This window comes from Furipterus horrens, unplaced genomic scaffold, assembly GCF_987537825.1.
Source record: "Furipterus horrens unplaced genomic scaffold, mFurHor1.1.pri manual_scaffold_5, whole genome shotgun sequence".
NCBI lineage: Eukaryota > Metazoa > Chordata > Mammalia > Chiroptera > Furipteridae > Furipterus > Furipterus horrens.
The window spans coordinates 39,980,122-39,997,274 of record NW_028327175.1 but is presented as its reverse complement, the minus strand read 5'-3'; the positions used below and the strand labels follow the sequence as shown (position 1 = coordinate 39,997,274).

Sequence of the window (17,153 nt, the reverse complement as noted above, 5' to 3'; positions counted from 1 at the left end):
TTCTCTTTGTCCTTTCTGGCACTTCAAATTCTTTAATGTAACTATTCATATAATTTAGGGATTATCTGCTCTTCGCATGAAAAATTTCTAATATTCAAAAGCTGCATCTGTACCATTTGCCAGGAGATGACGTTCAGAAGTTTGAAAATATAACCATTTAAAACTGTTAGGATATTACATTAATCATTTAAAAAATCAGTCTAATACTACACAGATTGAACTATTCAAAGTAAATTTTAATGGAACATATTCACAGGTTTACACTATACAGTTATGAAAAGATTATCTTTTTCAAATTTGATTAAGTGCTGCAAGATGTTGAAGAAACTCAGCACTCAAATGCATTATATGTTTGATGTCATTTTTGGCAAATCCTCAGAAAATGTCTCATAAAAGAAAAACATTATACTTAAAATAAGGTCTTGACAGCAATGTGGAATAGTTAACAACTCTGTTCCTAAACGAGAATGCTGGTTGTAATCAAACTATTAATGACAATATTAGTCCCCCTATTGTGAGACAATCTAAATACCAAACAAAATAAGAAACAACATGTGCATGCACACACACAGCCCTCACCTTATTTACTGTCTAACATGGGCAAATTTGTAATTATTTCAGTTCGGGCTCCAAATGTAATTTATAATATCTAATGTAATTTACAGTGTTTCCTTGCCAGTGTATCAGTGGCCACTTGAGAAATGAAGTGGTGGAAGGCTACCAAGCAATGTCAGTCAGGTGTTTGTTTGTTGTTTTGTTTTAATTTATGAGAGTTATAAATAATTCCCATTAACAACAGAGATGAGATTCCTGGGTATCAGTACTCTCATATCTTCTAAACCCCAGAGCTGAAAATGGCAGGAATTTTTCATCTCTCAAGTACATTCATGCAGTGTTTATATCCATTGTCTTCTAAATATATCTGACTGTCTGATATGAGAGAATTAAGAGGAAAAATACCCCTATAAACCAAGTTGTCCATTTAAAAGTTATTGGACAATTTCACTTGAAAAGTTTTTTTAAAAGTATATTACAAACACGATTATAATAAAATAACATTATGGAAAAAACACACGTGTATTTCTGCCATGAAGATGAAAAAGTCCAGAAAAATAAACTTCACAAAGTTAAATATGATTATCCTTGGCAGAAATATTATGAGATGATCTTTTTTTTTATCTATATGTTTTTCTATACATTAACATTTGATATTTTTTGCAAAGGATATGTTATTTTTAAAATAGGAGGAAATAATACAGCTTTTTAAACAGTTATTGCTGAAGATTAATGCTTACCTATATCAATTAACAAACCTACTTTAACTGGATTAGAAATGGCATTGATATTATTAATAAGAAGAAGACAAACTGAAGTTATGACAAATATATCTAAAGGCTCTTGTTAATTTCCTACATAGGAATTATATCAACCACCAGGCAGAAAGAATGCTTATTAAAATACTATATAAAGACAGTGAATGGCTGCAAAGAGATATCTCTAACATACTGGTTCTTATAGATGAGTCCCAGGTTACTATTAGGAGGTCTGCAAGATGGTCAAGAATTCAAGAAATATAAAAATATATTAATTGGTTAGTTTACTTTTCATTGCATATAAAAAATTAAATATGCCCATAATGTATGGTTATAAAATAAAGTTCAACAAGATTTTCTTTTGATGGATAGTAAGAAAGTTTGAGATAGACTGTCCAAAAAAGAACAAAGTACTTTATGGACTCTGAAATTAAGAGGATCATCTCTATTCACCCCACCAAAAGATTAAATTCTTTGTCTAACTGTGAGGGAATGTACATCTTTATACTTGTTATATACCTTTAAAAGTCTTTACTATTTTAAAAGTTATATTATTGAAAGATACGTTGTTAGAAATGTGCTTTCTGGCACATGAAGGTAATAACAGGTATGCAATAAATTTTCACTTAAGAGACTGAAGGTCCCCACTACAAAGGGCGGCTTTATTTTACCAGGATTGCCAGGAAATAGGATGTTCCACAATTGAGTATTTCAGATAAGAAAAATCTTATCTTTAATTGATTAAAATGATAATTTTTTAACCAATTAGGTTAGAATCATTGCCCTTTCTCTGCCTTATTAAACAATAATAAATATCATCTAAACTTTTCTTAATTAATCAGGGTCATTATAATGAGCATCAGACATTGTCTTGCAGAATACAATGAGGTATCATCTACAGCAAATGATTCCATAACATTCCACTCCTATGTTCTTATGTTTCCTTTCCTAGTGTTGAGTGGTCAGTTATCACCCCCTGCTGCTGACAGAATAGATGCCCCTAGCTTTGCCTTTCTCTGTCACCTTTTTTAGTCCAATAATATAGTAGGCTAGAGAGATCCACAGACCAGTAGTCCCTGCTCTTTTCTTTCCCTTGTTCACTTATTTATTTTTAATTCGTGAGATATATATGTTATAGAGTCATAAATTTTATGAGGTTGCCATTTTAAAGGGTTTTCTCCCTCACTTTTATTATTCTTTAATCTGTTTTGAAATTAGAGCCAGATAGTCAATTTATTAGCACCATGCCCAAAGTAAGAAATAAACAGAGTATCATTGATGGCTGGTCTGAGAGGCTTTCTATGAGTCAAGGGTACACAAACTTTCACATTTCTATGTAAATAACGTTAGAAGTTAGTACATAGATTAAATGTTGACTACAGGAAAAATAGGTCAGATAATGCTCACCTCCAAGGAAAAAAACAAAAGATGATTCAAGAGTACGTGAAGAAAGTGAACTGGTTTGAAAAAAGGATTTTTACTTAGTTTGCTCAAAAAGAGGAATTCATTCTACATGGTATTGGGTTCAACAAAGAGCTAGCATTCCAAAGGGATTTCTGTTTCTTATAAAAACTAAGATTAAGCTAGTTTAATCTTAATGAAAAGTAGTCAAAACCTACAGTTTTATACATTAAACTGCCTTCTTTTATACATTATCTGAACCTATCAAACCTGGGGGGCCCCTAAGTGTGATTTAATCCAACATTAAAAAGATAGTTTGAAGAAACCTGAAATGGCCCAGTGGTATTTGAGAGGTACTAAGCACCTCAGGGTTGTGTTTCATGAAGAAGTTTTAAAATTCTTTCTTGATTTCCAAGCTCAGATTGCTCTTCCTCCTCTAATTTCTGGCACTAGCCATAGAACAGGTATTGTGTGCTTAGACCCTTCAAAGGAGGATTTGACACCTTATCTCCCTAAAGCTGATTAGAGAATATGTCCCAACCTGTATCTCTATGTGACGATATTCAGTTTGGTACTAGTTTTGATATGATGAAACGTAAAGAAACCTGGAAAGTACTTAGAGACATAATTTAATGAAAAGGATTATATAGTTTATTAAAAAATTTGACATAGCCAACACAGGAAACCAACTCTCTCGCTAATTAACTACCAATCTTATTTAAAATGTATTACCCCCAATATAAGTCCTATGCACAGGCCTGGATGAGTACAGGGGCACTAAAGAGCCCCCGAGGCTCTTTACGAGCAGGATTGTCCCGCGGCACTTCTCCTTTGACAACGCTGCTATCTAAAGTAAAACAACACATTTCTTGTTTACCTCAATTGGGGTGATAGAGCCTACTGCAGACTTGGTACTCAACAAAATAATGTAACTCTTTTGAATTTTAGAGTTAAATTTCATGCTACTATAAAAATTTTAATTATATGACTATCATAATGGTTTTTTTTTTTTTTGTTTGTTTGTTTTTTTAAGAAAGAGAGAGAAGGGAGAGAGAAAGAGAGGGAGAGAAACATTGATCAGTTGCTCCTTGAACGCAACAACCTAGGCATGCACCCTGACCGGGACTCAAACTGGTGACCTTTTGCTTTGTGGGGTGATGTCCCTCCAACTGAGCCCACACTGGTCAGGACCTATAATAATGGTTTTATTCCTTGACATTCTATTTCTTTCACTAACTGAAGCCTTCTTTTATACATTATCTGAAGCTTTTAAAAAGTAAATAGATGGCAAACAAATGGCAAAAGTTATGAGGTCATGTTTAATTTTCTTCTTATTTAGAGGTATAATTATATCCACTATCTGACAATACCCTTATGATAAAAGGAATATCAGATCTTGAGCTTTACTGGTAAGACTAAAAATGCATAGTGCCATGTGCATTTTTACTACATAGAAACACTTTTTTTATACGGGGAATGGTGCCAGCATATGACTGGGACACTTCCTTGGTCTCTTCCTTATAACATACAACTAGTGGGACATTATAACTCAACAAAGATTTTTCTGCTTAATGCATTAGAATGCCTGAGAGATCCACACATATGTACACCTGACGGTGGGTGGATTAAAATGCATAGGAAAGGCAGAACAGGGGCAATGACAAGAATAATTCCCATGCCCCTGGTTCCCCTGCCATGGCAGCTGAACCTGCAGCCTTAGTGAGTACAGTAGCAGCAGCAGAGACAGAGCTTCCAACTCTGTCCTCACCCATAAAGCCCCAACAAAGAAAAAGAGAACCACCAGCATCAGCACCCATGGCTCCAGTGCCCCCTGCCTTCCAAGCTGTGGTGGCACTACACCACCAAAGAACCCAGCAGCAGAGGCAGTGCATGATACTCTGGCCTTTAGCCACAGTAGCGCCAGCAGCCACAGGGAACTGGGTGGCAGCAGCGGTAGAGCTTGCAACCCCAGCTCCCCTTCCCCCAACCCTGTTACTCGTTTCATCCCTTGACCACAGCAGAGCTGCCCAAGATCCAGACAACAGCAGACATAGTGGGGGCACATGATATCACTGTAACCTGGTGGGGACACCTGGGGTCATGGCAAAACTCATGACCATGGTGATGCTGGAAGCAGCAAAGCACCAGTGACCCTGAGGGCACAAGTGGCAATGAAGAGGGTACCTGTGACACCTCTGGCAGAGATGGTGGAGGATGGAAAGTCCTGGCTCTCAAATATAACTACAGCCAACTCAGTTAAGAGAAACCAAAAATGTATGCTATATATAGCACGTACCACCTACAGGAAAATAAAGTCCTTGAATTACCAACCTGCTAAATTGTTAAAATTAAAACAAAGCTGTACCTAAATAAGAGAAGTGTTCACTGACTCAAATGTGCTAGCAGAGGAATAACTCATGAATAATCACTGTAAGAGGATATCACAAAAATAAACTGACAGTTCATCAGAAACCAAACTCAAGGTCACAGAAGATTCTGATCTGAATGATAGAGCATTCAAAATAGCTGTCATAAAGAAACTCAGTGGGATATAAGAGAACTCAGAAATGTAATTCAGTGAGCTCAGGAATAAAGTTAATAAACAGAAGGGTACTTTACCAAAGAGATTGAAACCTTAAAAAGAACTAAACAGAAATTCTGGAGATGAAGAACTCAATAAATGAGATGAAGAATGTATCAGAAAGCATTAGAAACAGGGCAGACCATATGAAAGGGAGAATGAGCAGGCTCGAGGATAGAAATCTAGGTATGATTTAGGTGGAAGAGAGCTAAAAAAATTTAAAAACCAAAGAAGTCTTCAAGAACTATCTAACTCCATTAGAAAGAGTAACATAAAGATAACAGGTTCCCTAGAAGGAGAGAGGGAAAAGGGAACAGAGAGACTACTTAAAGAAGTAATAGATGAGAACTTCCAAAACCTGGGGAAGGAACTGGATATACAAGTATGAAAAGCTAATAGACCACCTAATTATCTCAATGCAAAAAGACCATATCAAAGACATTATATTAAAATGGTCAAAGCCAATGATAAAGAAATAATACTAAAGGCAACCAGGGGGAAAAAAAGGACAATAACCTACAAAGGAATCCCTATCAGGATATCTTCAGATTTCTCAACAAAAACTTTATAGGCCAAGAGAGAGCTGAGTGACATATTCAAAATATTGAAAGATTAAAAACTGCCAGCCAAGAATAATCTATCCAGCGAAGTCATATACTCCAGATATGAAGGAGAACTAAAGGATTTCTCATACAAATAAAAGTTAAGGGAGTTCACCACAAGACCTACCTAACAAGAAATGCTGAATGGAGCTCTTCTACTGGAAACAAAAAGGAAAAAGTACACAAACGCTGACTAAAGTGATTAACAGAATCAGAAAATTGCAACCCCATTACAGAATAGAAATTAAAATACTCGAAGCTACTTCAATTTGGTAACAACCATACAATATAAAAAGGCATAATTTGTGACAACAAAAAACTTAAAATGGGAAGAGGAAAAGGATGGACTTATAGAGGCAAATAAAGATAATGTGCTATTAGAAGAAAAAAGACTATTTTATGTATGAGAAGTTTTACATAAACCTCATGGTAACCATAAAACAAAAATCTAGAGCAGAGACATGAAATATAAAAAAAGAGTAAACAGAGAAAAACATCATGAAAAATACCAAACTAAAAAAGGCAGACAGAAACACAAGGAGAAAGAAACAATGGAGATACAGAGCAATCAGAAAACAAATGATACAAAGGCCATGTATAGCGTCATGTATCAATAATCACCCTCAGTGTAAATGGACTGAACCTACCAATCAAAAGGCAGAAAGCAGTTGGATAAATTTTAAAAACCACGACTCAGCTGTATGCTGCCTTCAGGAGACTCAGCTCCGTTGGTGTCAGGAAGGTTAATACGCTGACTCATTTATTGACTCAATTATAGGTGTATGTTTCCTTACTAGGCAAAGCTGTTAGTAGGCTTGGGGTTATAGGTTAATACTTGGGGGGGGGGGGCAGCTTTGCTGAGGCATAACTGATGTACAGAAGAGCTGTACATGTTTGGTGTGTACAGTTTGATGAATCTGGACATGTGCCTGTACCTATGCCACTATAACCACAATCAGGTGAAGCATTTAGGATCGTTCAGCTGTACAGACCCCCAATTATTTATTGATCAAAAAACAACAATCTGTTAAGAGATTTTTAATTATTTTATTTTGTCATAACAGAACTGAAAAATATTTTTAAAAGTTAATATAGTAAAACATAAAAAATAGGAATAACAAACCTTATTTATATTTAAATTATATATACAGAAATAGAAGGTTCCTAATCTTAAAGTAATTTGCCTCAAGTGATAGAATAGATTTAGAATCAGAACTATGGTTAGAATATAAATTCCCAATTAGCTATACCAATCTAGCCCAGGAAATTGGGTAAAGATTATAAAATCAAAGAAATATCACTTCCCTTTCAAAGGTGATTACCTCAGACAACAGAAGCTCTGAAGAGTGTGATGCCTATTAGGGCACCAGGCTACATGGGAAACCTCCATTCATACGAGAAGCAAAAAACTAGGTACAATGAGTCGTGGACATTAGAACCCAAAGCTTTCTTGTTTTTCTGGGTTTCTTCACAAGTGCTTTTAATCTGAGGATAATAAATTAAATTCTAAAATGAAGTGTCAGTGCGCAGCAAGTATTTGACTTGCCAGATGAATTCATAAAATCAGGAAATCATATTACTGGAAGCTTTACTTAAGAATGTATATAAGTCCACATGCACACCCCTTTTAAGAAAAACATGATTATAGAAATGCAACTGTGAGACTGCATAAAAGAAAAGTTTATTTTGAGATTTTTGTCATATTTATATGTAGTCATATTGATTATAGGCTTTAACAGCAACTAATACAGTATTAAAACTTGTATTTTCAATTTGCAGGATCTGAGTAAAAAACAAAGTAGAATCACAAATAGCTATATTTTTCTCTTCCAAATATAAAATTATTTTTATATTACAATGTAAGTTTTTTAAAAGGTATTTCATAGTCTAATTTACTTCTTACAGAAAACTGAGAGGTGCACAAGGCATTTTATGTTAAGAAAGCTGAGTCACAAAGGTTTAAATAACTTCACTGGAATTAAGAGTCTTAGTACTTTCCTATTTATTTTTTGAGAAAATATAATATTCCAAAGCATTCTTATATTAGTAGTGTTACGTATAATGAGCACCCAGTATTACTGTCAAAATTACTATTCAAATTAAAATTAATTCATTTTAGTCTCTTTATATTAGCAGATGTGGTATATGCATCCAGATAAAGGTTTATATGAAAAATAGGCCTATATTACACAACAATTTACTACATACCAAAATATTCACAAGGCTCTTTTTAATATTATCTACTTCTAAGTTTATTGGCAAATTAAATTGCTAGATATAGTGTATCATGTTCAAAAGACCAAATAATCCAGAGTTGCCATAATACTTAGATAATTTAGTCTTGGACTAAAATAAAGTGCTTTATAAAAGCCCGATATGTAGCCATAGACCCCAATCAAGAAATCTTTCCTGAATAGGTTCAAGAAAGTATTCAGTTCAACTGATGCATGAAGTTATAAGGCTATGGTCAGATGACACTTTCCAACTTCTTTTCATGTAATAATCTTACTTTGCATATGTGAACCTTTGGATCTGTTCCCAGAGTTTACATAGTTCTAACCTTAGAATATCTCTTGGCTGGAAGATAGGCTAACATACATCCAAGGATGCCTAAAATTCTACTTTGTTTCCACGGTGCTATGCAGTGAGATGGCTCATGGTATCATTTTCAGTCATGGGGAAAAAAGGACTACTAGATTTAAAAACTTTATAGGAACACGTGAATAGTAAATAAAATATAGTATTTATAAAAATTCACAAATCTTTTATACTAAATAATTTTCTATCATCTGATGAGCAATACCTGTAAATTTGAAAAGATCAAAGTAAGTTTAGAGAAAATACAATCCTAAGAAAAAGGTAATCCATCATGTATGATAGGGGATAAAAATGAATTTTGTTAAGCATTCTAAGAAGACAGTGACAATACAATATTGCTCCTAATAACACTAAAAAATATTAGAATCAAAATAAAATGGCAACTTAGTGTCCACATCTTGGTTTCTAAATAAAACTCCAATAAGAAAAACCAGAATTCCTTGGAAAAGTACTTGATTCCAGGTGTACAGAAGGCAAAACACAACATCAGCCTGGAGCATCTTGTGCCAGAAAGTAAGAAAGTACTCAAAGGATGGGGACAAGATGAAAGGACACAGAGGCCATCCAGAAAGAGCCACTATGAGCCAATGCTAATATGATTTGAACAACAAAATAAATAATGACATTTTGGGATTACAACACACAGAATAAAATAAATACCTAAAAGCTATACTGACACGAATGAATAATAGGAGAGCTCTTTCTTACAGAAGAATTCCAAGTAATAAAAGTAACAGGAATCAGGAAAATCGAAAGTTACTATTACAAAACCATGGTAAACAACTGTCGCCTACAGGCAAGATCTATCCACTGATGCTAACATTAGTGGGGGAAGCTTGAAACAAAACAGAATATTTATATAGTCTCAAAGTATCTTCCCCCAAATACTTATAATCTCAAAGGGAAAAAAAAGAGTAATTTTACAGTGTAGCAACTCAGTAAAAAGACACCAGTAAAGAGACAAGATATCTTGTTACCTCTGATACTATACACCATGAAAGATATAACTTTAATGTAACAATCTTGCTAGAAAATGCATAACCTCAATCTAATTCCGAGAAAGCACCAAACTCAAGGTGAGACAGTCTAACCAGAACTCTTCAAAGTGTCAAAGTCATGAAAGGCAAGAAAACACTTAGGAACTGTTGCAGATCAATGAGAATAAAGAGACATGATGGCTAAATGTAATATGGAATTCTGGATGGAATCATAAAACAATAAAAGGACACTAATGGGAAAACTGGTGAAATTCTAATAAGGTCTACAGTTAATTAATATTATTACATCAACATTAATTGCTTGGTTTTGATCATTGTATTATGGTTATGCAAGACCTTAACACTGAAGGTATAAGGGAAGTCTATTATTTTTGTAAGTTCCTGTAAGCCTAAAATTATTTCAAAATAGGACAATAAAAATTAATATATAAAATGGCTCATTCTGAGGCTAGAAGAAAAATAACAGCAACCATGATCCAAATTTTTTGGAAGCTAATTTTAGCTCTCATTTAGATTAAGAAAAAAATCCAGGTATTTTTAGATGATATAAGGAAAATTAAATTCAGAACAGCATTTTCTAATGTAATTCTCTTTCTAATTTGACAAAATAAAAGATTTTAACATGGCTAACAGTCACATAAATAGATTGAAATAAGTTGCATAAGAATCTTCTTTTTCATGTTAAGAAATCATTCTTTAGGGCCCAAATCTTTCTTTACCTAGTTGTATTCAATATTTCAAAAGCAGATAAACACGGCACTGGTTATGTCTAATATAGGTCCTAACCATACATCACTATGACAGTAATGATCAATTTTCAGTTCTCTCACTTCTTCTAGATCATGAACTATGAAGGCAAGAGCCATCCACCTATTCCAACTTCACGCCCCTAGTCCAGCATGCTTCTCCAGATACGGGGTATTAATAATTATTAGCTCAAAATAAATAAAAATTTAAGTAAAAGATCTTCCTAGTTGAAAGGACTTACTTTCATATATTTAAGATGTTTTTACTTATAAGAAACAATACCCATGTAATTTATGATTGTAATAAGAAAACAGATTTGAGGGTTCCAATCTGCTATTGTGAAAGTGAATATTTCATGCTTCATAGCTGAAACAGTGTTAAACTAACGATCTTCAGTAAAATTGCTTTTTCGAAGCTTCTAGCTTCATAAAAATCATAGTGAAATAAATAACATATATAACCTACACAAAAAGCAGGGTATTGGTTTTGATCACCTTTTGCTCAGTTTTATCAAGATTTTATAGACTTCCAGTATCTAAACATAAGAATCAAATAAAAAACCAAAATAAATAAATAAATAAATAAAAGTCTGTATTAAATACTACTCAAACAAATGTTCAACTTTTACACAAGTATCAAACATAGGGCGTAAATACCTTTCTTAGATGCTTTAAGGGGTATGCAATACAAAAAAATGAACATTCCATTCTGTGCTCTTCTAATAGGTGCTGTGGCAACATTTAATTTTTGCCTGATGTCAAGTATAATTTTTAAATTTAGGAATAATAGTTATGTTCATGTTTGATTAAATCTGCTTCTCAGACAGAAGCCCCACAAAAGTATTTTTTTAAAAGAAAGGAAAATTCAACCTAGGAAGGAAGAGAGAAAGAGAAGGAGAGAAGAAAGGAAGGAAGAGGGGAGGGAGGGAAGAAGTACCAAGTGAAAATATACACCTGATAAATGTCCTTACCATCACTTCTTTTTTCTGCTTCTTTTGTTGCATTTTCTACCTTTTTTTGTTTTGCTGCTAAGAGTTCCCGCTTTAATTGTCTCGCTTCTTTTCTGAGCTCTTCACTATAAAGCAAACACAATGATATAAATATATAATATACTGAGAGAAAGTTATTTAGCAAAATCAAGTAATTCTGGTTTTCAGATACACTGAATCTCTAAGAAAAACAAAGTGAAAAATGTAATTCCTTTTGTTTCTATGTAAGTGTATTTGTCATATGGAAATGAATTATTATAAAATATACCTCCTTTCAAATATATCAAACAGAAGTAGGGAAGTAATAAATAACCCATTGTTCTCTAATTTACTTGCAAATTTAACATTTTAGTTTCAGTTTAATAATTCCTGGAGTTCCAAATCGAAGCAAAAATTTTAATAAAGTACTATTCACTAGAAGATTTGGCTTTAAAACTCATTGAATTCTTGAACAAGAAAAAAGAACTAGCATTTATTAAGTAACTGTTACAAGCTAGTTGCAGTGCTAAAATTCTTATAAACTCAATTTTTAAATTAAAAATTTAAACAATTTAATACCATGATTTGGTAAATAATTTCCTCTTCTGTGAAAACTTAACCAGAGTGATGTGTTTTGATGATAAATACAATCATATATTAAAGGCAAACTGAAATGTACCTCAGTATTTAATGACTAGTTTCTACAAGCTAGTTTTAGGACAGGAGATTCAAATTCATGCCTTGGGAAAAAATTATTAAGTGCCATTTGGTGAACCCTTAGGGTCACTCATGAATAGTCAAAACTACGCATTTTATATCTGTGAATGTCAAACATTCACTCTCTTTTCAACTAAAGCTAGAGTGGATCACAGAGACACACTAAGAACACTCTAGTCCAAGCAGGTTGTCATTCTGGAAATGGTTCCAAAAATACCCATGCTGAGGTTTAGTGGAATCTTAAGCCTGCATGTAGAATTGTATTGATTCAACCTTTAGATCTTCCTTCTGATCTCCAAATCTAGTATGTTTTTACCACTGTTCTATAATAAGTCACCAAACTGATAGGTCTTACAATGTGCATGACTCATTTCTTTTCATCTCTTTCCCACACCAAACACACGCAGCCATATTTTGTATTTGTTTGGCCTCCAAAATCCTGAATTCTGAAACTTCCTTCCCTGATCAACATCTACTACCTTTTACTTTCTCAGTCATTCATTTGTACTGAACCTGTGATTTCTCTTAAATCCTTACTCATAGTTCATGGTCTACCTGCCCTATTCTAACCCCAACTGGCTCTCTCTATCCATACTGGATGATATGGTCAGCCATTTCACTGATGTGCGCAACTGTATCCTTAATCTTTTTGACTTGTCTGTCCTTATGGATACATCAATCACAGAAGACAAACCTCCAGAGAATATGGTTTCTTTAGATGTTGGATGTTGCCTGGGAATTTGCTCTTGTGACAGGTTCCCCAGGTGATTCCATTATGCACTCAGGTTTGGGACCCAATGCATTAGGACTTTACTATAGAAAATATCTTCTCTTTCTTACTTCAAAGATCCTTTCATTCAGCCAACAGACATGCTCACATTTCCCTGGACTGTGCTCCAGTAAAGTGATTATTATCTTCCCGAGTGGACTCCTTGCCTGAAAGAATAGTTTATATACACAGCCTACTTCATCAACCTCTAACTTCTTACTTAATCTCTTGCAATCTATCCTTTTTATACTCTACTGAAACTGCTTCTGTATCAACCACATTCAATGCCTTTTCTCAGTCCACCTCTTCCTCTTTGACCTATCATTGAATGATACTAACCACTCCTTCCTTCTTGAAATTCTATCCGAATCACTCATCTACCACCTAAGAGTCTTTATTCTCTAATTCTCCTCCTAGTTACTTTTTCTTCTCATCCTAAAATTAATTGTTGGCATTTTTTTCTCATTTCTACTCCCTAAACACTGGCATTTTAATCTAATTATCACATAACATCAAGTATTACATTTACATAGGTTATTTCCAGATCTAGATGTTTTGCCCTGATTTTAGTCCCGCTTTTCTAACTATTTATTACAAATCTCCATGTATATTAGTGCTGTTGAACAGAAATAAATACAAAGTAAGACACATATTCAATTTTATGTTTCCTGGCAGCCACATTAAAAAAAAAAAAGGTAAAAAGAAACAGGTTAAATTAATGTGCAAAATATTTTTCAACATGCAACCACTATAAAAATATTAATACAATATTTTACATTATTTTTTGGTACTAAGTCTTCTAAATCTGGTGTGTATTTAATACATCTCAATTCAAACTAGCTATATTTCATGTGTCCAGATCTAGAGAAATAGCAGAGGCTAGATGTCACCATAATTACAAATGTTCTATGTCCAAACTTGAAGTCATTTCCTTCCTGCCCAAGTCTGTTCCTTCTCTGAAGTCCCTATTTGATCATGGAACCATTTTCTGTTATGGTCAGACTTTAAAATTCCTCTGGGACTGTTCTCCCTCCCTTTCACTGAATCATTGTTGAAGGGCGCCATTTCCTAATCTCTCTCACATATAAAAATGCTCTTCTTGACTTTCTCCATCAATGCCTAGTTCAGTCTCTCATTATGTATTTCTTAGATAAATGTAATTACTTCCCATTTCTTGAAGTTATACTTGTATAAACACAGGGAATAACAAGAAAATTATTACCCAAACAAGAAAACAAAAAACAAGTAAAAGGAACTCAGAAATGATAGAAATTATAGAATTAGCAGAAAACTTTCAAATATTTATTATAAATATAGTCAAGGATTTTAAAAGAAAACAAATATAAAGAGAAGAAACAGGGAGATTATATATATATATATATATATACATACAAGAGGGACCCCCCCCAAAAAAACCAGAATTTATTTATTTAAAAATGTGTATTTATTCTCACGTTTAAATTTCAGTCACCCTCAAAGTACTCTCCATTTGATGCAACACACCTGACAAGATGTTTTTTTCTGCTGCTCAAAACAGGTTTTGAACTCGTCAATTTTGATGTCTTTTAGTGTTCTGCTGTTTTTTGTTTCACCTCTTCCACATTGGCAAAACATTTCCCTCTGAGGCCTTTTTTTCATCCGAGGGTGGGGCATGGGGGGGGGATCATGCCATTTTTGGTCAAAAACTGCTGAACACTCAGCACATGTGGGCAGGCGTGCTCATAAATCGCCCATCATGACATAGGCAAACTCTCTGAGTCTTCAAAAAAAATTCACTGAATCTGAATACAGCCTCTCACAACAATGCCAACAGGTACACTGATACAGATGGGTTCCTAGAACAGTCATCTAGAAGGGAAGCCTGGTCTACAAAGGGTCCACCCTCCAGAAGATAATTCCATTTCTGGGGGGTCCTGCCATATGTAAATAATAACAACAGTACATAATAAAAACCAGTAATCATCATGATAAAAAATGACTAAAACATGTTGAAATTTGGAGAAGGAATTTCATAGGTTACGTAAGGGATGGTTTCACAGAGGAGTCATTTGAACTGGGCCCTGAGAAATGAGTAGCAGTTGGCCATGTGGTGATATAGTGAAGAAGCATCCAAACGGTGCGTCTAAACCAAGACAGAGAGGTAGGAAAACACAGGTGCATGTTAAAATATTATGCTTATGCATAAATGTTTTAAAGGAGTAGCAGGGCTAGCAACAGAGCTAGGAAGAGAATCTGGGGCAAAGTGAGTGTCCAGGTAAGAATATTTTCCTTCCATTTTCCCACACCTTTGAGGGTCCAAGTTTTTGGTTTTTTATTTACACCAATTTCTTAACTGCTCTTTTTGTCTTCTTTTAACCTATTCCCCACCTATTTTAATACCTTACCAGTAACCCATACATTCCTTAGATTGCTGTCTTCTAAGAAGTAACTTCTGACCTGTGAATCAAAATTTTCAGCAGCTTCTCTTTAGATAGTGACTTAGACCTTCAGAGAATCCCACTTTGTTAACCACCTTACCTCTCACCCTTTGCTCTCTCTGCCATACCAGGGCTCCTCCTCCCTTTTAGATATTCTTCGTCTGTTTTCAGTGGTTTTACTCTTCCACCTCCTGCTCCTCAATTTTAGGTGCTTCTCAGTAGCCTAGTCTCAGCTCTCTCCTCTCTCTCTTTAAAAATTTCAACCATGTTCAGGACTTCAATTCCACCTATCTGAATGCAGCCATTGTATAAAATCAAGATTATTGGCCTGATGCTCTTTACACATTTCTACTTTCAAGCTTAAATTCACATTTCTAACTGCCAAATGGATCCTTCCATTAGATATCCCATAAATGCATCAAATTTATCATTTTATAAGTCAGATTGGTCATTTTGGCTCTTCTTTCCTATTTTTGATAGTCACCAGAATGCTCACTGTGAGCCCAACCTTCCAGCACTCCTCTTCCTTCTGCAGCTGATAAGGAGTCACATCTTTCCTCTTTACAAAGCCTCTGCCTTTCTGTGGTTGGTAACAGATATCTGGGCTTTCATGACTTCACTATCACAAGAGTCTCCTGCTTGGTCTATGAGCTTCTGTTCTGATGTTTCTTCCATTCATTTTGCATACTTTTGCCAAATCCTACAATTCTAAACACCTGATCTTCTAAACTCCCTCTCATGAGCTACCTTCAAACTACTTTTTCAACTTTATCTCTCACATATCCTCTACAGTTATATTGTGTTTCAGCCAAAACATACTAGTCATAATTACCTTGGTGAACTTGGAGCTTTCGCACACATACCCCTTTGTTTGTGCCATTTTCATTACCTAAAATGGTCTTTCCTACCTACTTCTGTCTACTAAAATCTTCCTCATCTTTCAAGGTTTCCTGGAGAAAGTGACACTTGAGTGTTAGCCTTGGAGCAAAGTTGTCAACCTCACTGATCCTCAGTTTTCTCATCTACAAATCGTGGCTATATTCAGCACATGTATTATAACAAGACTAATGTAAATATTGAGGATTAATATGAGTGAAAACACTATCAGGTGGTTAGAAGGTAGTTGTTTTTAAAGGGAGGGAGAATGAAAGGGAGAAAAACATCAATGTGCAGTTGCCTCTTGCACACCCCCAAATGGGAATTGAATCAGTGACCCTTTGGTTTGCAGGCCGGTGCTCAGTCCACTGAGCCACATCAGTCAGGGCTAGAAGGCAGTTTTTAATGACAAAATATACTATAATCATCTCATAACTGTAAAATTATATAAGCAATTTAAAGAATTAAAACGATAAATAAAAATAAATGATTCAAGTAAAAATTGATGGCAGAATGATACTAATTACTATACTGTTAAAGATATCTACTTTAATGTTATTGGAGGACTTTTAAAATTAACATCCATTCTAAAACACTAGATAAAACATTTGGGTAAAAAAAAAAAAGAGATGTTAATGAGAAAACCTAGACCCAACATCATTATATGGCCACAAGAAATCAATTAATTTTTCTTCTTTGCCTCTGTTTTATCATCAACTTAGAATAGTCTGAGGAGGATGTGAATTAATATAGCTCATTGTGGTTTTTATTTGCATCTCTCTGATGGCTAGTGATGTTGAGCATTCTTTCATATGCCTATGAACCCTCTCTCTTTATGTCCTCCTTGGAGAAGTATTTGTTCAGGTCCTTTGCCCATTTTTTAATTGGGTTGTCTTGTCTTCTTGGTGTTGAGACATGTAAGTTCTTTATATATTTTGGAGATCAATCCCTTGTCTGATAGAATGCTCAACATCACTAGCCATCAGAGAGATGCAAATAAAAAACACAATGAGATACCACATTACACCAGTCAGAATGGCCATCATCAACAAATCAACAAACAAGTGATGGCGAGGATGTGGAGAAAAGGAAACTGTAGTGCACTGTTGGTGAGAATGCAGACCAGTGCAGCCACTATGGAAAACAGTATGAAATTTCCTCAAAAAA

At 34.5% G+C, this 17,153-nt stretch overlaps 1 protein-coding gene across 1 annotated transcript in view; it reads right to left on the bottom strand.

Moving 5' to 3' along the window:
- Positions 1-17,153, bottom strand: part of CWC27 (CWC27 spliceosome associated cyclophilin) — a 184,434-nt gene that overhangs the window by 66,268 nt on the left and 101,013 nt on the right. Inside the window, exon 11 of the mRNA XM_090278943.1 lies at positions 11,211-11,314. Within this exon, the coding sequence (XP_090135069.1) occupies positions 11,211-11,314 (104 nt within the window). The remainder of the gene's footprint in view (positions 1-11,210; positions 11,315-17,153) is intronic.